The sequence below is a fragment of the Coloeus monedula genome, assembly GCF_965178545.1.
Source record: "Coloeus monedula genome assembly, chromosome: 7".
Lineage (NCBI taxonomy): Eukaryota > Metazoa > Chordata > Aves > Passeriformes > Corvidae > Coloeus > Coloeus monedula.
The window spans coordinates 8,668,206-8,695,383 of NC_138787.1; the positions used below are offsets into that span (position 1 = coordinate 8,668,206).

The 27,178-nt window shown below is 42.0% G+C and overlaps 1 protein-coding gene across 4 annotated transcripts; it reads left to right on the top strand.

The window, feature by feature from the left end:
• The first annotated feature begins 253 nt into the window (after positions 1-253).
• NAB1 (NGFI-A binding protein 1) lies at positions 254-25,597 on the top strand. Of its 4 annotated transcripts, none has more exons than XM_082285356.1 (9): positions 254-1,399; positions 2,332-2,505; positions 5,186-6,019; positions 11,492-11,625; positions 12,606-12,657; positions 18,191-18,301; positions 20,633-20,774; positions 21,993-22,142; positions 23,238-25,597. In XM_082285356.1, the coding sequence occupies exons 3-9, from the start codon at positions 5,201-5,203 to the stop codon at positions 23,327-23,329; spliced, it is 1,500 nt and encodes a 499-aa protein (XP_082141482.1). In that variant the 5' UTR covers positions 254-1,399; positions 2,332-2,505; positions 5,186-5,200; the 3' UTR covers positions 23,330-25,597. The 4 variants fall into 4 exon arrangements, with proteins under 4 accessions (XP_082141482.1, XP_082141485.1, XP_082141484.1 ...); XM_082285359.1 differs by having other exon boundaries at positions 21,993-22,118; XM_082285358.1 differs by lacking the exon at positions 2,332-2,505 and having other exon boundaries at positions 1,376-1,399.
• Positions 25,598-27,178: the final 1,581 nt, after the last annotated feature.

Consider the following 27,178-nt stretch of genomic DNA (forward strand, 5'->3'; position numbering starts at 1 on the left):
GGCCCCGGCGCCGCGGGGCACGGCCGGAAGGAGCGGGCGGGTCGTGCGTGGGTGATTCCCGGAGAAATCCGGCGCGGGAGGGACGGGGGAGTGGGCGGAAAGTGCAGAAGCGTCCCCGCCGTGTGTGCGCCGCGGGGCGGGGGGGCCGCGGGGCGGGGGCGGCGGGCGGGACGGCGCGGACGGGACGGGACGGGACGGGCGGAGGCGGCGCCCCGGCGGAGGGGTCCCGGGCGGGGGGCGGTGGGGCCGGCGTGGCACCGGCCGCCCCCCGGGCTCTGTGGGGCCGTGCCCCTCCGCGGCTCGGACGCGAGGGATTGTCCGGCCGCGGCGGCGCCCCGCGGGGTAGCCCCGACGGAAAAGCCGCCCCGAGGAGGTTCCTGTCACCGGGCTCAGCGGCCGCGAACTTTGTGTGGGGGGCGCAGCCCCCCGTCCGTGCCCGCGCTGTGGGCTTCCTTCCCGTGGGCTCCATCCCGCGGTGCGGGACCCTGCTCCGGAGGTATTTGTGCGCTCGTCTCGTCCTTACGCGAGGGTGTTTTTGCACGTTTCAAGTTTCTCATTAGTTGCGGCGAGGTACGGATTTGTACGTAAACGCGGAGCTCACTCGTCGGCTGTATTTTGGCACATCTCAGAGCTAGACAAGACTATTTAATTTGCGAAGTCTCTCTTCTGCAGCTACATGTAATTTTCTCCTCCTGCTAAAAGTCCTTTGGAAACGCTGCAGAAATGTAATGAATATGCAAAGCAGCCAGCTCTCAAACCCAAACCCAGTTTGTCTTCAGAGACTTTTCAAAACGCCCAAAGTGATCAAGATACATTATGAAATAATCACTTTTGCCTAAAATACAGGGAAGTGATGTTTCACACTTTCTCCTTGTATTCCTAATTTAATTGGTGACAGCTCAATTAGAATTCACCTGAAATAAAATCTCTAAAAATCAGTTAGAGTTGCTCGATTGCTTTTACTTCCAGTGCAGCCTTAAAAAGCAGGACAGCTGCTCGTGAAGTCCTTGTCCCATGCGTACATCCCACAGCTCCCGAGTTTTCCTTTTCCCGGTGCTTCACCCACATCCACCACCTGCCTACTTCATCCGTGTGTCTTCCTGCCACCTCCGGGAAGTGTGCGGCTCGGAGCGGGCACGACGAGGAAGGAACGGGTGTTTTCCAGTGGTTAAAAAGATGCTGAGCGGGGCTGCTACTGCCGCTGCCCGCTGTCTTGATAGAGGGAGCAGGAATAGGTGCACTAGCTGTTTACAAATATTTAAGATCGCTCTGTGCTGTCTCTGTGGTTTTTGTTTTCCTTTTTCCCAGGAGTTATGTTTGTGGTCAGAGTTAAGGTGACAGCCAGCGTTTGGAGAGGAGGGCATGGCATGTGGGGTGATGGGCTGTGGATGTGAATGAGGTAATGTGGAAAATCAGAATGCATGGTTGTGGGTTGCAAAGGCTGAGTGAAAAATCTAACTTGTGACTTCCTGGTTCTCCTGTGGCTATAACAGTATGCAGCCTTGCGTGTATTTTAAACAGCTTTGTCTGCTGTGGGGAGTTTTCTGGCTTCTTTGTTTGTTCTATATGTGAAAAACATAAGAGATGGCTGCTCTTCCCTGTGTGTTCTGATACTTCTCACTGGTATGGACAGCAAGCAAAGAAGGGAGAGAAGTAGCAGCTCAAGTGCCATGGTTGTGTTCATTTATTCCTGTAGACCTCCCTGTGCAAGCTTTGCATTCCTGCCTCTTGCTGGGAAAAGGGTTTGCAGTTGGCCGTGTGTTAGATGTACCTGCTTGCTCCTGAGGCAGCAGATCGTTCTGGCTGGCTTCTTAGGGTTTGCCAGAGGACATGACCAGGCTCTTACTCCTGAACCAGGTTGGTTTGGGATCACAGATTAGACAGCCTAAGACTTATCGAGCAGGCTGCACAAGAGGGGGATCACACATGGTGCCCCAGGGCCTTATCCAAGATGCTCTTCCTGGTGAGGAGCAGACATGAGTAGGCTGTGAGCTCGTCCTGCATCTTCTTGTTGTGTAACCTCTTCTCGTGCTCACCCTTTGTCCCAAAAGCACAGTCCCCAATGCACTAAGAAGTGAAAACAGTGGTGGAAAGCAGTACTTCAGGTCTCTTAGATACAGCTTAAAGGTCACCTGAAAGATGTGGGGCGCTGAGACTTGAGTGGGTGTGCTAAGGCTTTGCGTAGCTGGCCAGGTGAGCAGAGCCAGCAGCAGCAGCAGTGCCAGGTATCCTTTGGGTTAACCTCCTCGGGTTCTGGCAGTGCTTTGCTGCTTTCTCAGCACTCCTTGCTTGTTGCTTGTCCTCTTCCTAAGCCTCATCTTACTCCTGCAGGTGGACTAGCATAGCTGCTTCCCGGGCTTTGTAGGCTGTGAGCTGGGCTGAACCAGGGACTGGACCGGTCATGTCTGGAGAAACAGCATAGCTGGCAGCAGGAGAGGCCATCTCGGAAAGGGAAGGGAGCCTTCCCCTTGTTAAAATTTAGAAATAACTTGGGATGGCATTGAGGTGAGTGCTGGAGGAACTCTGTTTAATGCAAGGAGAAAAGAGGTCAAAAGGAGGAGTGTTTGAAAATGCCTTCTCTGCAGAAATCAGTAGCAGTTGTACGTGGAAAAATTGCTCGGCCCTCTCAGGAGTTACTGTACTGAATTTGAAAAACAGAATGGGTCTGTAGAGTATGAAACAAAGGGATTTCAGTCTTGCTTTAAATGCAAATCGCAATGCAGTCTGAACCATGGAGTCACTGCTGACACCTCCATAGTACATATTAATCCAGTTTTATCTGTCATGAGGAGATTTGTTGATTAGAAGCCTCTAGGTAAAGGCTGCTTATGGACTGGTGCTGCTCTTCCAGCCTGTGGGCTGGAAAAATGAGTTCAGTTCCATGGCTTGCCTGGAGCTCTTGGGCTCTGTGTAATTTCACTGCCACCGTCCTTCCAAGATTCAATTTAGCTCTCTGCAAAGAGCCCATTTATGTAGATTTATGTAGATTTTGTGCTAAGATGAATGACTTTCAGAGGAAAAGGGCCTTCCTTTAAAAGTTATATAAGTTAATTTGTGGTATTGATGGTGAAAAGTCAGCAGCATTTGAAATGGGAGGGTAGGAACAGTTTACTGAAATACCACTAAGCATAAGCTGTTAATTTTGTTTGTCTTGACAAAGTTTGTCCAGAGTGGATTTTTCTAAGAAATCTAGTGAAATAATGACATTTTTTAAATAGTGAATTCTGTGCCCTGAAAAGGGTTACTTGTAAGTGATTTTCCTCATTTTCCTTGTTGCTTCTTGTATCTTTGGGTGTAGACAGTAGGTGATCGATTTTCTGCAGTTAACTATAATTTCTGAAGCCAAACTGTGTTTCTAAACTTTGTAGCTCTTAAATGTTTACAGTTTCACCCTGAGTTCCAAAGAGTGGAGTTGATTAGCTCTGAAGCTCACCAACAGCTCCTTGAGGTAGCTGCTCAAATCTAAACTGCTATTGCTGTCCCTTCTGCTTTACGCATTCTGGCACACAAGGAATGATATGTTCAGCTGGTGGTTTGAGGGTTTTGTATGTTTTGGGTCTTTTTTTTTTTTTTCCCTGGGCTCCATCTCTCTTCCTGAAGAGATTGAATGAAGGTATACTGTTGCTGCCACATACAAACACAAAGTTTCTGTTGGCATCTTGATTTTATTTTTCTCTAGTAGAGTTAAATCAGAATTTTGTAGTAAAAGCCTGGTCTTCCAGATGCCTCCTGAATAGAAGTTGGGCTCTGTTTGTTTCGTCTGTATATTTGACTTGCTGAAGAAAAGGCTCATATTTTTTAAAAAAAACCCAAAACACCCAGACCATTTCTTTATAATGTTTTACATGTTTTACAATAGGCAAAAGCACATACTGTAAAAATAATTTCTCTTGGAGTTTTGATAACCAATCTCCCAATGCCCCATAGCAAATGTATTTGCTTGCACTGCAGTTTTGGAGGAAGGGGAGTTGCACATTATTAAAATACTTTTCCCCCGGCATGTGCAAATCTTTCTGTAGGTATTGTTTTTTAGGTTACTACTGTGTGTTTTTTCAAGTCCAGTGTGATAGTAGAGCCAGAGCAATGTTAGCAGACCTGCTCAATGTTTCAGTTCTGTTACTTTCTCAACCAAACTATAAATTACATGCTTTAAACCTTATTGATTGGTGGTTTAGCTTAATACAGTAATACTGGAAATTATCTGCTTGTGGCTGTGAAAGCCACCGTAGAGTGAAGAGGTGTGTGTGTGAGATCTTAGAATTCTCTGAGGAGTTTATTATTTGTGGTATAACTGGATAAGGGGTTTATGAAGTTGAAACTTGTGCAAATGTTTTTTCCTGCCGCCGTAAGGGCTGAACACTGCAGCAATCTGTCTGTTGGGAGCCTTTAAGCACAATTGCTGTATTGCTGAGTGGTATTTCATGTCTCAAGTGTCAGTGACAAGGCAGCCTTGTTAGCAAATGAAAGGGACAGGTGAACGCAAACTAAGGTTTTTAAACTATATATGTTGGAATCCATCAGTATTTTTGCTTTGTCTGCAGCAGTTGGTGCTATAATTAAGATCAGTAGAGGCATTAGGTCCTTTTTATGTGAAACAGGTAAAACTGTAGAAATACTTGGTTCTTAAAACACCCTTTTACTGACCCAGCTTCATTAATCCTCTGGGGTTCTGTGAAGCACTTTTCTTCTTTGCTTTCCTTTTACAGTCCTCCACACTTTAGGGGGGAAGAATGATGCGACAGTTAAGAAGAATTGAAGCTGATGAGCTTTTTTCTTCAGGAAATCAAGTATTCTGTAATTCTTCAGAATGTGTTTTGTGATCATTTTGATTTTAAGATATAAGAGAATTGAGTAGAAGCTTTGAGCGATATTGACTGACATTCTTGGGAATAAATATGAAGTGGGAATGTTGAAAACAAGCTGGCTTCATGTTTGAATCATCTTTTTTGTAGGTACATCACAACTATCTGCTGATTTGTTTTTTTTTTCAAAAATGTTTCCATTAAGTTAACAAGTCAAAAAATAGAGCTTTTGCCCCTTTTTCATTTCGGTGTGTGTTCTTGTAATGAGAGAAAGAAATGCTGTCCTCTGAGTTGACAGCCTTGTGGAAAGATGAGTGGTGGGACAGTGCATCTGGATGTCAGTGCTTTGGTGCTCATCTTCTCTCTGTTTTTACTGTTTGCAGGTTCTGTCATCCGTGATGGCGTCAGCTCTACCCAGAACCCTCGGAGAACTGCAGCTGTATCGAATACTACAGAAAGCAAATCTCTTATTCTACTTCGATGCCTTCATTCAGCAGGGTGGTGATGATGTCCAGCAGCTCTGTGAAGCAGGGGAAGAGGAGTTTTTGGAGATAATGGCTCTCGTAGGCATGGCTAGCAAGCCACTTCATGTCCGACGGCTGCAGAAGGCTTTGAGGGACTGGGTCACAAACCCTGGCCTTTTTAACCAGCCTCTCACCTCCTTACCAGTCAGCAGCATTCCAATATATAAGCTGCCAGAAGGGTCTCCTGCGTGGCTGGGGATATCCTGCAGCAGCTACGAAAGGAACAGCAGCACCAGAGAGCCTCACCTGAAGATTCCGAAATGCGCTGCCACGACGTGCGTGCAGAGCGTGGGCACGAGCAAATCTGATGTGGTGGGGAGCTTATCGCTGCAGAGCAGCAGTGAACCAAGACTCTGGCAAGGACACCACACCACAGAGAGTGAGCACAGCCTTTCCCCGGCTGACCTTGGCTCTCCAGCCTCACCAAAGGAAAACAGCGAGACCCTGGATGCTGCTGCTGCTCTGTCAGTTGCTGAATGTGTAGAACGTATGGTTCCCTCCCTGCCCAAAAGTGACTCCAATGAAGTTAAGGAGTTACTGAAAACAAATAAGAAACTGGCAAAGATGATTGGTCACATCTTTGAGATGAGTGACGATGACCCTCACAAAGAGGAGGAGATCAGGAAGTACAGTGCAATATATGGCAGATTTGACTCGAAAAGAAAGGATGGCAAGCATCTCACCCTCCATGAGGTAAAACACCTTGAGTGGCACTAGGCTTCCTCCTCTATTCTTACACCTTTGATGAGATGTGTTTATAGGGTGCAATTGTTGTATGGGTACTTCTTGCTGAGTGATGAGAGTCGTGTATTTGATAGTTGTGTGTTGAGTGCTGTAGGCAATCCTGGCCCAACATGGAAATCTCAGGTACAGCAAAAGTCCCCTTTTGTGGGTGGGTGTGGGTGTGCACGTGCTGATTTCAGCTTGGTGTCTTCAGACTGCTTGGTTGCTGGTGCGGCCTGTCAGGCAGAAGGGTTAGAAAGTTTGGCACTGAAATAGCAACCAGAATTGCACTAAGCATGGCCTTTGGGATCCTATGGATTTGGTACATTTTAAAAGAGGTCCTGTCATGATATTTCCTTGCAGCTTTGAGAGTAGACTTGCTTGGAAGATCAGTAACTAAAATTGCTTGTGTCTGATGTGGTTACTACCCTCTGCTGTCTTCCCTCAAGACTCTGCTCTGTAGCTTGTGCACTTGAGGTAAAAAGGATTCTGTCAATGAGGTCCCTAAACCCAGTGGCATGGATTTTTTATTTTTTTACTTGGATTGGGATGAAGCTCAATTATACAACCTGTGGTGTTTTTTTGGCACGGTGGTCTTAAACCTGTCAAATGACATGCAGACCATATGAGGAGGAAGGGAAAGGACTGTCTCCAGTATTCATGGGTGGCTGTAATCTGAATGTTTGTCCTTTAATCCCTCAGTAGCATCTCTTCCCTCTTGTCTTTGAAAGTCCATGTGGGCCTCCCTTGCTCCTCTTGTGGCATTCCTGAGGCTCACACTGCATGTGTTGTAATGCAATAGGTGTGTCTGTGTGGGGAGTAGTTTCCTAGAGCCAAAGTACAGTACAAGAGGAGAACAAACATTAATTCAAAGCAGTGCCAAAACACTGTTGATACGAATGCTGCATCAGCATTTTCACAGTTAACAGTGATTGCAAAATTTCAGTTGGATTTAAAATTTGGCATGTAAGGCTTAGCTCCCAAAAGGAATAGCAGTGTTTATGTTACAGGAGTGCCAAAAAAACTGTACTGGCTTTAGCCTTTTTTTGCTTCAAGAAGAAGTTTTGTAGGTGTGTGATCCATAGCATAAGACTGAGTTCTCTTTATGCTTCGGAGTAGAAGGGCAGAAGGAAACAAGGCGTATTTCTTTACATTTTTGTTTATATATTTACATTTATAAGGCAACTGCACATCACCAGCAGTGACTTGACAAGGGCTTTTACTGCAGACTGGGGAGACACTTCCACAGTAGTCAGCCACATTCCTACCACACAGTTCTAGTTGTGCAGCTTTCACTTACGTGCTTTGTGGCTTTATGTCAAACACTTATAATCTATGAATTCATCCACTGTACAAGATGAGATCTCATCTTACTCCCCTGACCTTGTGGAAGTCTCTCTCGTAACAGAACAAGTTGTGTATGAGATGGAGGCAGGATTTGAAAGGATTAATTGTGTAGATGCCCTGTGTACATGGCTGCAGATTCAGGATTCAGAGAAAGGGGGTTCTCCCCACCTGAGGATGGAGGCACTTGAGGTGTACAGCATGTGTGGCTGTGTGCTTTCACAGCCTCTCTCTGGGGTAGCGACTGCAGAAAATGCTCTGAAATCTGGGCAGACTTCTTGTTTAGGATAATTTTCTGGCATCCAGCAGTGTACTGGAAGGTGGGCTCCGGGGCACCTTTTGTGTAGGCTCAGGCATGGCTGTGCAAAGCTGGAGGAATGAACACTGGGGTAGTGATTGAAGGAGCAGGATAGCAATAACCTGGAAGAAAGGACAACTGCTCTGCCTTGTTAATTTTTTTTAGTATTGCACTACAGATCTTTACTACATCATTGTAAAACCACGTTTAAAAATGGAATGAGAGCATGGTTTGGCTTTAGGAAATATTTCTATCACTATTGTGATTAAGGGCACAAGATCAAAGGAGTCTGTGGTTGACTTATGCCTCACTTACGCATGTGGGGCCTCGCTGAACTTGATGGGAACTGCACACATGCAAGCAAGAAGAATTTGCTCATAATTGGTTTACTGTTGGCTTAAAGAGGCTGGATTTCACAAAGTTTTGTCTTGAACAGTTTTGTCTTCATTTCTTTTTTAAAGCAGAAAATAAATAGCAGCAACGAGACCATTTATTTTTTGTTTAAAATCTGGTAAACCAGAGTTTGCCTTTTGTAAACTCAGCCTCAGTGTGGTTTTGATGGCTTAAACAATTTGCTGCTCAGAAGGAAGGACCTTAAACAACCAGGGAGGTAAGTTTCTGCTTGTCCAGAGACCGTTTTTCAGCACGTGTTAATACATTCCAAGGCTGTCATTCTGCTCATTCTGCTTCCCAGTTCAAGGTTTCTCCTTGCAGCTGGCAAGGAACAGCTGAATAAACTTCACTGTGAATTTAAAAAGCTTAAGTAGTGGTTAGCTTTTTAATGTAAAGATTAGGGTATCTCTGGGTCCTCAAGCACAGAGGAGTTGTGTGTAAACTAAAACCTAATGGAATTATTAGTGGTGAATTAGGGAGAGTACTTTGTTTCAGTATGAGCACTGACGTGTCTCAGAGGGCTGGAGCAGCCATTAGAGGCCTGTGAGAGCTGCAGACACTGTGCTGGTTTGGAAGTGTATGCTCCTGGTAGGAGTATTTGCATAAGGCATTAATCTGACATAAAATCTGATGCGGAATCTTTCGAAGGTGTTCCAAAACTAATAAACATGATGTTTTTAATCCATCCCATTGTTTCAGTATTACACAGCTTTTCAAACACAGAGAGCACTTAATGTTTAAAGTTGGACTGGAGGAGGGATGAGTGCAAGGCATGCCCTTGAACTCGGTGACCCCTGCAAGTTCGAGTCAGATTTGTAATTTGCGTGTTTATATTTCAGTGCTTGTCTCATACCTATAAAACAAACAAAAAAATCCAGTTCAGGGGAATTAGAAAAAAACCCAATAACTTTTATCTAGCTTGGTCTCTTCCATTTCTTTTGCTGACTCACCAAAACAGTACGGTTTGGTATTTAATTATGTGGTTTCTAGTGGGGGAATCTGTGAACCCCATCAGATGAAAATATACCCATCCCTCTCCTGCATGGTTATGTGCTGCTCCATATCCTTAAGGCTTCCAGCACACAGAATCTTTATTTTTAGGCATGCAACACTTTGTATCTGCAGTATTATGCCTCCTGAAAAGCCAGGAAGCCATGATGCACTTCAATTCAGTAAGTCTGAATGTGACCTGAAAGAGGAAACCAGGAAAAACAAGCAAATAAACATTTGGCTTTTCTCACATATTAGGATAAACAGCATTTGCCTACAACTACCCAAAGCATTTTCAGTCATTTCAGCTCTTTGCAACCTCTCAGCACTTTGAAGGATAAAAAATATCTCAAATTATTTTGTAAGCATTAGCCATATTATTCATCCTTGGCAAAGTAATAGCTATCACTGTTACAGAAATTAATGCCTGCTTTGGATGGTAATTCTTTTAATCGGTGTTGTATTAATCTTATATTGTATCTTTTTCCTGTCTGTTATTTTTTCTGAAAAGACAGACATTGTAGAACAGCTGTTCCTGTCTAAGGGGTTATAGTTTGTTATTTTAGTACCTTGTATTGTAGGAACATAGTAACCTGTTTGCGCCCTTGTACATCTGATCTCTGTGAGATTTGGTTTTTTGTCTGTACAGAGACTAAAGGATCAGGCAACATATCTAGTCTGCCTGTTAAAAACAAGTTTGTGCTCTGATTAACATTTAGGCACCATAGGAAATGCCCTACTGAGATCAGAGGCTTTTAGGCTTAACACAGGAAAAATTGCTTATGAAGTATTAGGAGCAGCAGTTCTGTGTGAGATTTTACTGGAAATACTGCACAGGCTGCTGAGAGAAGACTCTTGGCTCTTCTTGATACATGTTTTTGTTTTTCCAGCCTTCCTGGAGAACAGGTGTCACTTTGGGTAAAATAAATTTTTGATAGTTTGGATGCCATCAGGCCCTGTGGCGAAGGACGTTGTTCATGTCTTGTGACAGCTTCCATCCTTCAGGGATGGAGCGTGCAGCGATTCGGGTGAACTGCTGGCCTCTGTGGTTTAATTCACAGGTAACACTGCAGTGTGGTAGACAGCAGGGTGAAGGGGTGTGCTCTTGGCCTTCTCCCAAGAGATGCCCTGTAACTGCAGACCTGCTGGTCTGTGGGAGCAGTGGGTTGGGTGTCTGAGGTCGCACGTGGGCTGTCCTGCCTGTGCGGCTGCTCCCGGCGCTGCCAGATGGAGGGTCGGGGATGGCACGTCTCCATCCGTCATGGATGTGCTGACTATGCTGTGGAAACCAAGCTGCTCCGGAATATTCACTAGTCTGGGACAGATACAGAACATACTGTTGACAGTAGCTCCAAAGCAGCTGTGCTCCTTTGCCAGAAGCCAAGCCTATTCAAAGCAGCTTAATTTCTAGAAGTAAAAGAGTAGAAAGAGTTGTGGGCACTTGGTCAAAACACCTGTAGTATTCTGTTGGCCTCTTGCTGTTATGCCTCATTACACGTTCTGGCTGTTCTTCAGCTGAGGAAAAAAGTGAGAAAGTCTCTTCAAGCTCTGCTTCCTGTGGAAGGAGCTTGGAATAGCCTCTCCAGCTATGTCGATTTGTGTCTCTGATTGCATTAATAATGTTGTGTCCATACTGCTGACCATAGGCTTCTTGGAAAGCAGTATTATTAAGCTGATATAATTCATGACAGTATCACCACTTCCTATAGGCTTCTGAAGAGCATTGCAAAACCATTTTGAGCCTCAACTTCAGGCTTTTTCTTCCCCGCCTTCTTTATGAATCTTTTGCCAGCAGCAGAGGCACTAGAAATGTGTCCTGGCAGGCTCAGGAAAACATCCTTGAAACAAGTTACATTTGATTCATGTCTGAAGATAGTCTTCACAAACACGAGGGTGAGAAATATAGCTAAAAAAAGTTTAATCGTTTCTTAAACCATCACCTTCTACAGAATTTATTCTGTATTCACCAGGGAAAGCCATCTGTACCCACACTCTCAGGGTGGTTGTTTTTTTTTTTTGTTTTTTTTTTTCCCCAAGTCCTGGGCATATTGCATTTATAAAAATAGTATTCCCTGTAAGCCAGGCTTTGGAAGCCAAACACTGAACGTTCAGAGCTACTGTTTTATACTGAGATTTAATTAATGCTGAGATGAGGCAAAAGCAGTGCACATTGAGACAGTCCTACAATAATGTTTCACTTTATGCACCAACTACATTAATATCTTTTCTCTTCCGAAAGGCTTACCTGGTTTAGTAAGGGATATAAATAAACTGAAGAAACCCTCCAGGGTTTAGTGTACAATTATAGGTAATTTTACTTGCCATCAAAATTTTCTGTTATTTCAGAAGAGGTACTTTTACAAGCACAGTAGGTGAAAGTATGCAAAATCATGAGTGCCTGTTTGTTTGATTTGCAGCTAACAGTTAACGAAGCAGCTGCCCAGCTGTGTGTGAAAGATAATGCCTTGTTGACCAGGAGAGATGAGCTCTTCGCCCTGGCCCGGCAAATCTCTCGGGAGGTCACCTACAAGTACACCTACAGGACCACCAAGTAAGGCTTCATTAACTCAGAGGGTCTTTGCTTGTGGGGAACTAAGCAGGCTGATGGCATTTCTTCTGAGGCACTAGAGACACTTCCTTCTTGCTCTTCAGCCAGCAAAATGCTCTTCTGAGAAAAGGAGGAAAATGCTATTTGAGTCCTGAAGCTTTTAAACTGATAAGATTCAGCTGTCTTGAATTACCTTTTTATTTGCTCTCTAGTTTTCCAAGTATTTTGAGGATAGTGCATGTTGAGAGGCATCTGAGAGGCTGGTATTTCAAGCATTTAAAGCATTAGTGTATTTTAAGGTTAATGTAAATTGGCAGAGTAGCCATAGATGTTCAAGGCATCAATTTCCTTTTTTCCATATACAGATTTGGCTTGTTAGCCAAAAAGATAAGGTCACAGGGAGTGGCCTACAAACTTGCTTTAAAGGAACTGAAGCTGAGTCCTAATTTCAGTTGTTACTGTTCTGTTAAATAAACTGCTGTTATGAAATGGTGACACAGCCTTAACAGCTTTTAAATACAATTAAAACCTTAGAATTAGCAAGTATGATTAAATGTCTTGATACTTTCTTTAGATTTTAGATGTTAATTCCCTTGCCTGTAATGTAATACCCTTCCAAAATACATTCTTCTACACTTTAGAAAGTTTTCCTTTGTTCCTCTTTCTTTCATGGAGATTCATATGAATATACATCCATGCTGAATAAGCAATGCCAAGGGCATTTCTGTAATTCTCTGGGCTGTCCTTCCTCTTTGGAAAGAAGAATCCATTAATCTCTTCATGCTTCTGAAAACAACACAAAATGCTTGTGTTCCTATAGTTGAATGACTTTCACTGCCATGTCAAAGTGAATTGGAGGCTTTTTTTGTGCATCTCACTTGCTCTTCCCCGATCTACTTTTTTTTCCTTGACTCCTTTTCATTATTATTGATGGTCAGGGTTAATGTGCTGTTCACTGATCGTGTATGTGTCTTTTCTTCTAGATCTAAATGTGGAGAAAGGGATGAGCTGTCACCAAAGAGAATCAAGATAGAGGTACAGTAATGTGACTCCTGTATTTTGACCTGTGCATGCTAAAATTCAGTTTTGTTTTGAAGGGATCTGTCTTAAGGAAATTTGTCAGAAAAACATTTGATAGACAGTTGATGGGTATGACAGAGAGAGGGAGGGTGGGAGAACATCACCACTGTCTCTGTAAATGTAAGTGCTTGATGGAGAAACCTGTAGGAGCAGGGGTAAAGAGTAGGATTTGTTTAATGGTAAAGATACTCTCAGTGTTTTGCACTCAGAGTGAGTAGGAGGGGAGGAATGGGACTGACTGACTTCGTGTGGTGGAATAAGATCAAGCACTATAGGAAATGTCTTCCCATAAGGCCTCCTGCTTTTCAGTTAGCATGAGGTGGAGTTTGCCTAATTCACTGGAGTCAGCTGTTGATCATGTCCGAAATACAGAGTTCTTGATAAGGACTGATGGCAGAATATTAGCTATCTCTGACCATGCCATAAATTATGACACTGATCGTATTGAAAAGTCAAAAACTAATTAAAAGCTATATATCTCAACACAAATGGTTGTGCCTGTAGATGTTAATTTACAGGTTTTTGTAATGAGTTTTGTGTCAAATACATGTATACATGGCTGATGTATACACTTGCACAAGATGTTGCTTAGGGAGATCCTGGGAATTTCTTGTTAAGAGTGCAGGAGCAGCAGGAATGTAGTTTAGCTTTTTCTTCAGTTACCACTGCTGGAAGGGAAATTTGAAGCCTTTTAAAAAGTTACTTTTAACAAAAAAAAGTAAAAATAAAAAAATGTCAGATGTACGTATTTATACTTATATACTTGATAAGAATAGCAGATCTTTCTTTTTAATTTGTATGGTAAACAAATTACTGTTTCACTGTTACATGGGTATCTAATTTATCCTTAGCACTGTGGGTGTTTTTTATTGTACTGTCTACTCAAAAAAGGTGTAGGTTAAACGTGTATTAGAATATGAGCTAGACCTGAGCTAGATTTGTATGTGACACAGATAGGTGATACATTCTTTAACTGTAGAGGAAAATTGCAACACATTCTGAAATGTGTTTCTTGTGTGTAACGCATTCTGTGATAAATGAAGCACTGTATGTAGGACGGCTTTAATTTTTTTTTTCAGTACTGCAGTGCTTTTACCTGTACAAAGGCTCTTCCTGTGAGGCAAACCCTGGTGAGAGCAGTTGGTTTTGAAAAGGCAGCTATGAATAGGTACAGAGGAATTCATCTTATTTATTAAGTTCCTTCAGCTCATATACTACTGTAGTTTTGAGTTTATGTAGTGCAAAATATACATGTGCAGTGAGGATTTACTGGTAGCTTTGGTAAGTCAGTAATGTCATTTATGTGTGTCAGGATTTGCTTTTGACCTATGCTTGTTCTGTGATCCACAAAAAAGAGCAGGGAAAAGCTGCATTAAATGATTTTATCCAGCTTCACCATTATCAGCCTTGACCAACATGTTGCAGGATGGTTGCTTGAGCCTCCTGTCTTTTGTTCAGTCCAGCCCTAATTTGTTAGAGCTGGTGGGGAGCCACTCCTCTGCGTGAAGTAGTATTTCAATGACTTCGATTTCAGAATAAGGAAGTTTTTCCTTTATTCAGTAATAATTGATGATGAGCAAGTGTCTAAAATGACACGCTGCAAGGGAGGTGCTGTTATTTTACAGGATCTTCATTGAAAGAAAGTGTAAAATTAAAATCCTGAAAAATACAGGCTGAAACTTGAGGTTTTCTGGAGAGCAGGAAATCTGGACAGCCTTAGGGGATGTGTATTCTCCTATTTTCTGCATGGTGAAATCTTAAAGAGTCTGGAAGGCCTGCTTCTTTTATACCCATTTTTGTTCAATAATTCTGAGAAAGGATGTTTACTTGGGTTTAGTTTTATCTAAAATTACCAGTTATATTTTAAAATGCTTGTGAAAATTTTGTGTCCTAATTGTACAAATTACTTTTTCAGAAATAGGTCATTTTTCCAAAATAAAAAATTGAAAATTAAATTTAATTAAATATTCTTTAATCTGATAGCCTAGCATTATTAATTTCAAAATTACCCATATTGTTATCAGCAGAAATGTCTTTTTTCCTCACAACTTTGGGAGTCTTCTAAGAAGGAGTAAAGCATTACTTCAGTGCATTATAATTTTGAGGTATGCTGTAAATTGTGGGCTTTACTTCAATGAAATGTAAAAAAGATGCAGTATGACATAGATCACTGCTGTTCTGGGTTCTTGGGTCTTGCATTTTGAAAAAAAAAATGTAAAAAATCCTGTTTTTAGTACCAGGTTCAGGGATTTTTTGAGAGTTTGTTTAGGTTTGGTTTTTTTTGGAAAGGTGAAAGTAAAAAGGAAAATGGTAGCAAATGCAGATTTTTCCTTCTGTTCCGGGGAAGAATTACTTACACTGTTTTTGAAGTTGTAGTGCTTCATTGCGGATCTGTTCGCTCACTATCATGAAAATACAGAGAGGACCTGAACATGAGGTGCTTTTTTGTTGTTATAACTAGCTCTTTTCTGTTTCTCTTTTTTTGTTTGGTTTTTTTTTTTTTTTTTGAGAAGGGTCATTTTGCCTTTCTGTTTTAAGGCCGAACTCTGTATTTTGATTCACCATTCCTTTAACTGTTAGTCATTAATGTCTCTGTGAAGCGTGGCCTAAAATACTAGGGCTTCAATTTGGAAAGACTTCACAGCCTGTTTGCATAGTGTAAAAGATTACTTAAAAAAAAGATGAGTTAATTTCCTGAAATATAATAACACTTTAAAAAGCCTCCAGAGAGGCTTTGAAGGTCATCCTTGAGCAGAGCCAGCAGAGCTGTGTGTGCAAGCTGCAGCATTGTCAATCTGCAGCCACGTTGTAAATTTATCCTTTTCATGAATATGAAACTCGCAAAAGCATTACAAAGAAACAATGTGCCATGAATTACATCAAATTACCTGTAAAAGGCTTTCTCTTCCCCTGCGAGCTCTCCCCCTCTTATTCGTTGAGTGGGTGGGTGAGCTGTGGGAGTGAAGTGTAAAGAGGAGAAGGGGAAAAAATTCCAGGCAAATGACAGACTAAAGGTGTGGAGGGAGTGAAAAAAGGAGTGGAGTGAATTGGTATTTGGAAGCAGATTATTAAAAAGGGAGGTGGTTCCTAAACCTGCTCTGGACAAAGAGCAGGATAGGCAAATAGGGATGGAAATGGCACATCATCCTGCAGACCAAGGATCTCTCCTGCTTAGGTGTTGTGGGGTGGGGGACCCCTTATTTTGTCATCTTCTGTGACTCAGTGCCGGCACCACTGAAAGCAATGAGCTGTTGTGGCACCAGCTTAGAAACAAAACAAGTCACAGGTACATCAGGCAGAAGTCGTGGAGGGAGAGACTGTTCATCACTATTGGGGTCGACCAGGTTCCCTTTCAGAGTCAGCATGAACAGCCAAGAGAGGAAGAAAGGAGAGTCTTAAAAAATATTCTTGTTGTCTATGGTCTAAAGAAATTAATTTGTGTGTCAGCATCTCCATTCGTCTACAAGAGGGATGGGAAGAGCTTTCAAAAGCTGATTTCCCAAAGCTCAGTGGGAGTCGAGGGCGCACAGGCAGGGAGACCTGAGCAGAGGCTGTAAGGAAGCATCTTCCCTTGGTGCCAGTGTGGGTGGAGGAAGAGGAGAGAAAAGCCCCATCTCCCCTATTTCTGAGAAGGCTGAAAAGAAAACCAAAGTGTGGGATTTGTGTTTTTCACAAAAACAGCAAAAGCAGTAGAAGCTACTGTTTTCATAGGAAAAATGTCATTAGAGGGAGCAAAAAAGCACATGTGGGACTGGGAACATCTGCTGCTCAAAGCTGCTTGGAAAACAACTGAGCAGCAGCATGGCAAAACAAAAATGCTGCAGTGCACGTAGCAGGACCTCCAGGCAGCCATGGGGCAGAGCAGGTTGGTGCTTGGCCCAGTGTGCTCCTCATCCCACAGGGCGTTGGGGACAGCCAACAGTGGGAAGGGCCTCTGGGAACGTGATCCAGAACCACATCACTCTCCAGGAGTTATCTGCCTGACTGAGGGGTGACACAGCCACAGGCAGCCAGACCCGCTTTTGGGAAACAGCCTTTGGTTTTGTATAGGCAGGTGATCACAAACGTGTTATGAAGAACTGTGTTACCTGTTTTGTTGCAAAAATAGGATCCTGAGTGATAGGGTTTTGTGTGTTCGGCTTCTAATCTTCCTACACATAATCATTCTCCTCTCCCAAACACATTCAGGTCTTAGCTATGAAAGTGGTCAGTGCTTGTGGGAAAGTGCTGCAAATCCTTTGTTTCTGGGTTAGGCTAGAGGCTTTTTGGCAGTTTACCTGGTTGTGACGTTTTTGCATAGCTATTGTGTTTATTTGTTCCGTGAGGGAGTATGCTGGGTGTTTAAAAGCAATATGCAGCATTCAGACAGATTTTAGGGTTTTTTCCTGAGCATAAAGAATAGGTTTAATGGCATTACATTGCACTGAGGTTCTGGCCATCTGCCTTGGGTCAGACCACTGCTCTGCAGGTCAGTGGGCAGCCTGCCAGTGGAGGGAACCTTGTGGTCCTTCCCGTGTGTTTTTTCAGAAAGATCACTTCTGTTTTTCTTGGGCTGTAACCCTTTTGTCCATCTATTGTCAAAAATGTAATTATTGACATGTATGTGTCTTTAGAATAGACAAGGAAAATACACCTAATTTGGTGTATTTTTGAGACCCAGGTCTGCAGAACCTCAGTGACTGATGTCGTTGTTCTCAGGTTTGGGTCTGTCTTAAGATCTCTGGCTTCCTCTCACATTTTGACAGTTACCTATACTGTGCTTTTGTAAACATTTCTGGGTATTCCTCTAGGGCACATGAGCTTTCCTTTTATAATACCAAGCTGGATAAACTCCTCATCTTGAACCTTTGCTTCAATGATTAATTTATTTTAATGGAGTCTGGCAGGCTTTCACAGGAGCTTTATTTGCTTTATTGATACATATGCAAGCTGCAGAAGAAATTTGCATGTCATAAGAATTTCAGACTAGAAGAATTATTGAATCATGGTTTCCCATAGTCTATAATTTTTCCACCGTAGTTCTGAAATGATGATATTTCATTTTGTGATACTAGTGTAGGTTCTGTGTGAAAAACGTTGAATTTCAAGAGGCTTTTCTCAGTTTCACAAGGTTAGTATATGTCCTCAACTACATGTAAACTTGATTTCTGAAGAGTGACAGAAACCATAGGCCTAAATCTGCCTGTGAAGGCTGAATGTAAACTAGTTTAATATCAGTAACAGGGGTAGTCTGGATTCACCTGAGACTGAGAGAGATGAGATTGTCTGCGCCATGTTAGGTATATAGCAGTGGCTGTGGAGGGGCTGTGTTTTATCCACAAATTTAAATGAATTGGATAGCACAAACATGTAAATTGCAGTCCAGAATTTTCACAGAAGTTCAGGAATGTGTTTTTTAGTTCTTTTTTTTTCTTCTAAGTGTACAGAGAGGATGAAGAAAAAACAGTAATATGTCTCTCTTGGTTTGCTTTCTTTTTATGCTCAATAGGACGGTTATCCAGATTTCCAGGACACAGTCCAGACGCTCTATCAGCAAGACAAAATGCCACTTGCTTTGGCTAAAGGAAAGAGTGAAGACCCAACAGCTCTTAATTCCCAGGTAAACCAACTAAACTACACTGTGAATAACGCAGGCTGTGTCTTTGTACGCTGGTTTTGATGTGTTGTTGTTTTGATTACTAAATTAATTCCCATAATTTTTAAAAGGCTACCTAGCTTAGCTGTGATTGCATCACTCTTAATTCACGTTTACCTCCCAAAACTGTTCTGACGCAGTACTACAGCTTTGCCCTTGTTAGTTCCAAGGAGGTAAGATGCAGCATAGTAGGCTTGAAAATCTGTGGTTGCCTGTTGGGAGCAAGTAGGGTAGTATTGGTACAGTATGTGCTGTGTTACTTGCGTTATCTGCTATAAATGGAAAGCTCAAGTTACTGAGTCGAGAGGAATAGAGTAGGCGATCTTGGAGTCCTCAGTTCTGACATGTCTTACAAGAAGAAAGGCCATTATGTTTAGGAAATAAGTGAACCTCTGGATCTGAGAGGATAAATTGGCTTCCTAAACAGCACCTAGCCTGGTGGAAGTGCAGTGATCCGGAGCAGACAGAAAGCTTTGTATAAATGAAGACAGGTTGCCGATTCTTTCTTTGTCTTTCCTGTATTATATCCCAGCCTTGAGGCAAAATACCCATCTCCTGCTGCCAGTTCTTGCCAAGGAGGGATTTCATGCTAAGTTGCAACAAATTTATTTTGTATAGCTGATTTGGGCAAATGTAATCACCAAATTTGCATATAAGATTACATTTAGGAGTTACCCTCTTGTTTTCTGAGAATGGATGTGTTACCCTATCATTTACCACCTTCTGTTGCAAAGTAGTGCTCAGTCATACAAATCTGTGATACATCAAATGCAATTATGCCACATGTTCTGATGTCACAGAATAATTACATGAGCTTATTTTTGTTTTGTATATGCTTTAAAGTTTTTGTTGGTCACTGCCTCATAACAAGGGACTACAGGTTTAATTCAAGCTTAAGCAGATCTGCAACTCTGTAGGTTTTTCTGTGGTGATCTGAAGCATCGTTGAAGTTTAAAATTCTAGTTTTATCCCACGTAAACAACAAAGATAGCATGAATGAGAAAGGTTTTATTTTTTTTTTCAAATTACTACACAGTTCAAAAGTTGGTAAAAGGAGTGACAGAATAGCAAAATTAAAGCACACTTGTAAGTAAACTGTTTGAAAATAGGGGGTTTTTTACCTTCCTCCCAAGACCAAGCTTGAGCTATCTGTGGTCTTCTGCAGACCCTGATGAGCTCTGAGCCAGAGTATGTAAATACTGGCCACGTCATTACCTGCTGTCAGGGTCACCACTGTGCTGGAGAAGCCCAGGTTTTGCTGGTCTGTTAGGCTGTCATTGTACATTTAAATTATTGAACTATGCTGAGCAAGCAGCCTTTTGTGGGAAGTCAGGGCTTTCAGCATCTCCCAAGAAAAGCGAAATGCTCTGCAATGAATAGAGCTCTGTAGTAGCTGAAACAATTATGGCATTACCTGAAAGAGAAATTAATTTTTCCTATCAATTGTACATGTTAAGTTTGTATACTTTCTGTTCTTATGTTCATTGTGGCTCTTCTAAATCAACTTTCTTGACTTGTGATTTTCTTCTTATTTTTGCAAGATGCTTATTTACATTCTCTCGAGAACAAGATTATAGTGAAAATTAGAATTCTCTTGGCATTAGAGTCAATGACAAACATTCAGACGCCATTTCCTCCCACGTTGCACTGGATTGTTTAGCTCCACTCTCTAGAGGTGTATAGGTCTTGTTCTTCTTCTAGACAGACATTTCACACCTTTATCCCCCACAAACATACTGTCATCCTACACTTTCAGAATGGCAGATTTTTAAGCTTGTGTAGTGCTGTTTCCTAAAATAAAGATTCCAAGATGTCTGGTGAAATCTTGGCATAAGTTTTTAGCAGATGTTGCCATTGCTCTTGGAATACTTTCTGGAATACTTTGTGAAGGCATATATTTGAACAGAGCTAACTGGATAATTATGACACTCTTTTTTGCTTTTCTTGATATTCTCTTCATGTAACCTGCAGTCCTAAAGTGCAGGAAGTGATTTTTGTGTGTTGTTGAAGAACAGAATTTAATGTTGCATTTCTATGTAGATGAACTACAACAGCTTGCATTTTAAGTATTCTTGAGTGACTCAGATGTACATTATGAAAATCTCTATGGGTGCAAAAATATTTTGTTTGCTTCATAGTTTTGAAGAAACCGTAAAACACACATCTGTACATATGAGTCAACAAAAGCCACTCTCTAGGCTGTTAGTCTTTTCATCTGATATTGTTTTACCCCTGTGTTTTGACTTGCTCTATGTATGTATAAAGAGAGAAATCTTTTTTTTGTTTTAATTGCAGTCAGAAAAGGTGATGGCAAAACAGATGGAGTTTCTTTGCAACCAGGCAGCGTTAGAGAGACGTCTTTCCACAGGGTGTTACCGGCAGAACTCGGAAGAGCACAGCCCCAATGGCATGTCATTAGATAATGCTGATGGACAAGGTATGGTAGCTCCCAGGCACGGGCGCTGCTGCCAGCAAAGACATTTGGTGTTATGCAACCTCTGTCAATGGTGGTGTTTATCTCGTACAGAACCCTGAGCACTGAATGGACAAGACAAGATCTCTTTCTGCCCTGAAGTGCTTATGGTCTAAATAATACAATCAGATGTACACTCAGGTTCTGGTCTGTTCCTGTTGTGTATCTGGCAAGCTGCTTTCCCCAGGGATAACGTGGGGAGGGAAGGAGGTTGGGTGCACTGCTGTTATTGACAGCAGGACTTTGCTCTACCTTTATCCTCAGTTTTGAAAAGAAAGCAGAGTGTTTCATTTCATTTGTGTTCTTGTTTTGTGGAAATCAAAAGCAGGTAATATAGTTGGTACCCCTTTTTGTTTACCTGTTTGCGCAGTCTAGGAACAAAACCTGAGGAGCTGGCTATGTAAATTACTTAGCACTAAGCAGATTCTAATGATGTTCTTAGTAGCTTGTTATTCTTCAAAAAGCTTAAAGTTCTTTGGTTCTTTTTGATTTACCAACTGGCTATTCCTTGTCTTGAATTAATTTTAGGAGTGTTTGTTTTGTTTGAGCGTTTCTGTTTGGATTGCTTTTTCTACTGTTGTGAAATGAGACAAAATGTTACAAACAAAAGAAATACAACCAGAAGTTCTTGTGTCTGGTTTTTAAGTGCTAGTTTTTTTAAGGGGGTTGAAATGAAGTAGTAGAGGGACAACTAAGGGAATCAATACGAGTAAGTGTTAAAAACAGATTTTGATTTGTGTGTATTGGTCAAGCAATGAGGTACAGAAGTAATAATGAAGATTAGGTGTATGGATCCGGCTTTCCTTGGCTGAGCAAGCTTCTTTATGCCATTTAGCCATTGTGCAGGGGAACTGGAAATTTTTAGGATCTCAGAGGGATTGTGCAGTGGGAGAGGAAAATTTTTCTATCTCAAGGATTTTTGAGCAGAGTAAAGGGTTTTTTTAAAAAGGATTACTTTTTTTTTTTTTTGGTCTGGCTGGGTGTCCCTTTCTAGCAGTGCCTTGGAGTAGTCTGTGAAGCAGTATATTTACATAAGCTTTGTTTTGCTAGAAAACTTCCCTGAGCAGCTGGAATTTAGGATGCACTTTTGCTGATAGAATTAATATGTGTTTAAGGCTCTACCTGTTTTTTAATACTGCTTTGCTTTTAATGCATCACTGTTTCACTGTGAACAACTTGCAGGTGAAAGACCACTGAACCTCCGAATGTCCAACCTGCCAAGCAGACAGATGCAGCACATTTCACTTGATGGAGAGCAGCACGTTGGGAAATCCCTGTGCAGTGATTTGATCCGGCTTTACCCCAGTGGTGAGGCAAAGTCCCAGTCCTCGGGTTAGTGCTGCCCCTGAGAAATTACCCACCATTTCTTACCTTTCTGTGATGTCTCTGAGTGAAGCAGCTAGGAAGGCAGCCTGGCATGCATTGTGTGTAACCATGCCATCAAGGCTTTGGAGAAAACTCCAAGAGTGTTACTTGTTAATCTAGAGTCAGATTAAATATTATTTCGGAAAAGTTCAGGGGATGTAGTAACTGGAATTAGATAAGCAAGTTCTGGCATGTGTCTGTCCTCAGTGGTATTGACCCAAACTACTGCTGTTAAATACTTTAACTGCATCACAGTGACAGCAACATGATTATGACACAGCTTCATTCTGTATAAAATAATCAGGCTTTTTATAAAAAAGGCCTCTTTATTCTGGTTTGTAAGGACCTAGCACTATTTCTCTACTGTGAACTGCATGTCGTGCAGTAAGTCTTTTCCACCTGGGTTTCTAATTCACTGACCTCTGCTTGCTGCCAGTCTTGTCATTTACCTCTGGCATTCTAAGTTTGATAGAAGAGAGCAAGAAACCTTTGTGAAATCTCTGTGGGTGGTTTCAGTTTAATACTCAGTGCACTGAGATAAAGCCAGGAGTTCTTGAGACCCTTGAAACTTTGAGAGTAATAATAAAATCCCATCTGAGTTTGAAAGATGCAGTGGCAAAGAGGTTATTCGAAAGGCAAGATGCAAAAGTGATTGTTTTGAAGACAGGGCAGAATCTTGCGTTTTTCACTTTGGGATACTGTAATCTTGTCTCACCTCTTTTGCAGATTGTCCCAATCCCAATGATAATTCACTTAGTGAAATCTCCAGTAGGGGATTTTTACCCATTGCCTCTCAAAATGCAAGTGCAGAGCGCATCTCCATTAGCCCCTGCTCCCAGACAGGGTTGAAGTAAATCTGTGATGCTTCCTCTGTCATCACTGTGGTGTAACTGAGGTGGTTCTAACCCAGCTGGGTTAAAGCCAAAGAGGAGGAGGCAAAATTTATTGATTCAGCTGTTGATGTTCATATGGTTCTTGGACCTTTTTGTTGATTTAAGAACAAAATATATTTGTTTCCAACCAGTGTTTTAACATCTTTCTTTCTTTCTTTTCTCAATGCAGAAGGCCTTGGTATTTTAAAGGATTTTCCTCATTCAGCTTTTAACAACATTGAAAGGAAGGTCATAAAAACAGAACCCGAAGACACAAGATAGTCATTCTGCTCTGGAAAACAGTGTCATAGTAAAGAATGAAACTTCACAAGAGATAAAAAAAACCAGCCTTAATAACCAGTGTTGCCTCATTCAAATAAGAGATTTCAATAGCCAAAGCCTAAGAACTGGTACAGTAATCCTTGGAACAGGAAAACAAGAGACACTGCAACTGAAACAGTAATACAGGTGAATAAACATTCCTGTAAAAGTGGTTTTATAACGTGGGAAGACTCACAAATTAATATTGTGGGTCTTCATTATTTAAGAATGTATTATGTATTTGTGTAACTTATCAAAGTAAATCTAGATGTCGGGACGTGTATTGAGTCCAGTAGATGTGGCTACAGTTCATTTTACTTGAAATTTCAATGTCTACTTTCAGTGTACCTAGCGTAGATATGGTTGTTAAACATTTGAATTAAAAATCATTGGAGAATTAGGAATGCAAACCTCGTGACACAATTAACAGCAAGTTTGCAACAATATTTGTAGAAAAAGGAAAATGCATACAATATTTTCATGGTTTAAAATGTTATGTGGATATAGCATTTGATAGACCTAGACCCTGATTCTGTATTATAGCAGATGTACTTGACACTTAACTATCGCTACATCACTCCCAATGGTTTCAGCAGCCTTTGTGTAACACACTTACAGCATAATACCTACATACAGGTCAGGAGTGTGGGAAATGCCAGTTAGAGTATGGAAGAGTCCATATGATTGGCTCCCATTTCCTTGGGAAAAACTGGGGTTTGATGTACCATACAATTACTAAATCTCATTTGGTAGGAAACTCAAGAGACCAAGTAGTATGGACAGGGCTGCAAGAATTGTCATTCAGACCATTATAACTTCGTGGACTTCTCTGTGGATCTTAAAAAAGAAAAAGGCATCCCAAGTGTGGCAAAGATGAGATATGGTGCAGGATTTATGCATTGGTGTAAAAGGTTGCACTTGATATCCAGAAACCATAAGATTTTTTGGAGGAGAGAGACAAGGAGTTATGACTTCAGCAGGTAACTCCTTATTAAGTGCTGTCCAGCCCACGTGATTCTATGAATATACTGTATACTGCATACAGTATGCCAATCCGTTTCTTTTTGTATGTGATTAATTAACATCTGTATTCTTTATTTATTTGACAGTTTTTATTTTTTGTACATGTTCACTTTTGAAGATGTCATTTTATCTAAGGAGGAGTAGTTGGCATATAACTTTGGAATTTACCACGGTGTGTTTGTGTGCATCCGTCTTTCCTCTGTGCTGCTCTGCAGTCAGAACAGTTATATGCCTCCATTTCTGAATACAGTTTTTGCTTACAACGTGTTCTGGAGGGGAAAGGGAGAGCTGAAGAAAGTGAGTTACCATGCCAGTGGGTAAACTTCCCTATTCAGGTGTGCACTTCATGTCTGCAGTTTGCTCTGTGTCATAGGTGTGTATTAACGAATCAGTCTCTGTTGTACCGAAATGCTCAGCAAAATGTGAGCTGAAATGTCTACACTGCAGTCTCTTATCACTGTAAACATACCTAATTATTTTATCACTTGATTTGTGGAACAAAGCTTTATAGTAGAAACACCAGTAAAACAACTTTTTATACTATTAAAGTGTTTGGTTTTTTTAAAAAAAAAATGTTTCTTGAACTGTATGGTACTGTTTCACTTACTGAAGTATCTTACTTTAAGCAATGGAGTTCACAGCTTTGCTGTTTAGGCGTAAGAGATTGAATGTGTAGTTATATTTCCTCTTTCCTGTTGTGTGAGTTAGTAGCACGGATGTTTCTTCAGTTTGTAACATTAACCAGTACCCTGGTTAGTACCTGAGTAGCTTTCATGAAATGTGTATGGAACTTGTTAAAGGACAGCTTAAGGTTTGAACTGTACAGCTTGAGCAGTAGAAGGCACCAAGCAGCAAACCTTTAGAGATGCAGGAAACATTTGGTTTTCTCCAGCATCTGACACCATCAAAAGTTGTGTGTGGGTCACAGAAGAAGCTCTGAAGCTTACTGGTCTCTTCAGTTAAAGTGAGAGGAAGGAAAAAGAACTTGCTAAGCAGCACGCTGTTTCAGTTGAGTCCAGAATTTATTTTGTAAACACTAATGTATTAAATTTGCTATAAATTAAAGTATATAACAGTTATATTTTTGAGTTGTAAATGCAGTACTTTGTGTCACGACCAGTTGGTTATCTCCAGAACGATATTTCAGTTTATAGTCCAACAGGCCATTTCAGTCTCAATAAGCTGGAAGCAATTTTTTTTACTGGTTTGCAGCTGTATGATTTTCTTTTTTTTTTTTAATCCTGGGGTGGGGGAGGTGGGAGGTACATTCCAAGATTGCACATACGCTTGGTAATAGCAAATACTCAAGCATTGGTCTTTCCATGACAAAGGTCTTGGTGGACTGCAACCAGGCCAGCCTCTGGAGTCGCAGGTAAAGGCTTGCCTTCGTCTGCTCGGGAAGGGTTGCTAGATCCAGGGTACTCTGGATCAAAGGCCAGCCCTGCAAATGATGCCTGTTTTATTCACATGTTTATATTGTTGCTTACAAAATAAAATTCACCGTGAGAACTCTTTAGTTTCCCCAGGGTTTGTCCTTTCTTTTTTAATTGTTTTCTTAAAGGAGATGTTAATTTGGGGGGGGGGGGGGGGGGATAGGGGAGGAGGGAGTACCTCAAACTGCAGCTCTCACTGGAGGAAGCCTTTTCCTGCTCTTGTGGTTGAATCCTCATTTAGGGGTGGCCTCATTATGTGCACAGCCTGCAGGGCTCAGTGGGCCCAGGAAGGAGGGAGGAACTAAAACCCTGGAAGGATCTGCAGTACTGAGGTACTGAGTTCCCTTCCCATCTCCTGTGCTCCTGCTTTTGCATGTGCTCATATTTACACAGGGTTGTAAACAGCACAGAGCTGCTAGGATGGGATGCCAGGCATGTGTGTAAGTGCTGTTTGGGAACTGGGGAGACAGAGCGTTGCTGCCCTCAGCAGCTGCCACCCTGTTCCAACTTGCTTTCTAAGCAGCAGCCCACATCTCTGCTGAGAGGTTGTTAGGGGGCAGAAACTGGATGGGAGATGGAGTGTAAAAAGGGAAGAGCAGACAAGGGAGCAAAAACATCAAAGAGAAGTTGGGGGGGCAGGGGGTAGAACCCCTCCATAAACCTCCAGAACATCCAGATTGCTGAGATGGCATGGAAGTCAGGAGTGGTTTGAAGCAGAGATGGGGTCGGAGTAGATGTGATCCCCCTGCCTTCTCGCAGCCCAGAGGAGAGTAAACGTGGGGAATCTGAACCAGTGTTTGCTGGCTTGTGCCTTGCACTTCAGTGCAATCTTGCCCTGTTCTGGGAGAGGAAAGAGGAGAAAGGAGCAGCTACACACTGGTGTTGAAGGTGCAAGGATGGGGGAGAACAGCTGCGTTACTGTCAGGCTCCACACAAGTATAAATGGAAAACCTTTAGATGTCTATTTTTTGTAACTTGACATGGGCTGAGCAGTGGCTACCTGAAGTTCAGTAAGAACACAGTGGTGCTGCTGGTGCTCACAGGTTTGCATTAGGCCTGCCTGAGTTAGTGTCTCATTGAGCTGTGAGATCCTTGGTTGGAAAGCACTGTTGGATGGAACAACTTATACAAGGGTCATTAATGTTCATTTGGAGCTTCAGGAGGTTTCTCATATAGCTAAAATTTAAATTTTTATTGCTGGCTACCTGCCTAAAGCTCCTGTGTCTTTTTCGAAATAAGCAGTTGATGTGAGGGTCAGCCAGGAGGGCCTTTGTCTGTGGCTGAGCCTCTACTCACAGCAATGACTTTGCCCATGATAACAGCTGCAGAACTCATTTCCTGCCCATTTTCCTTT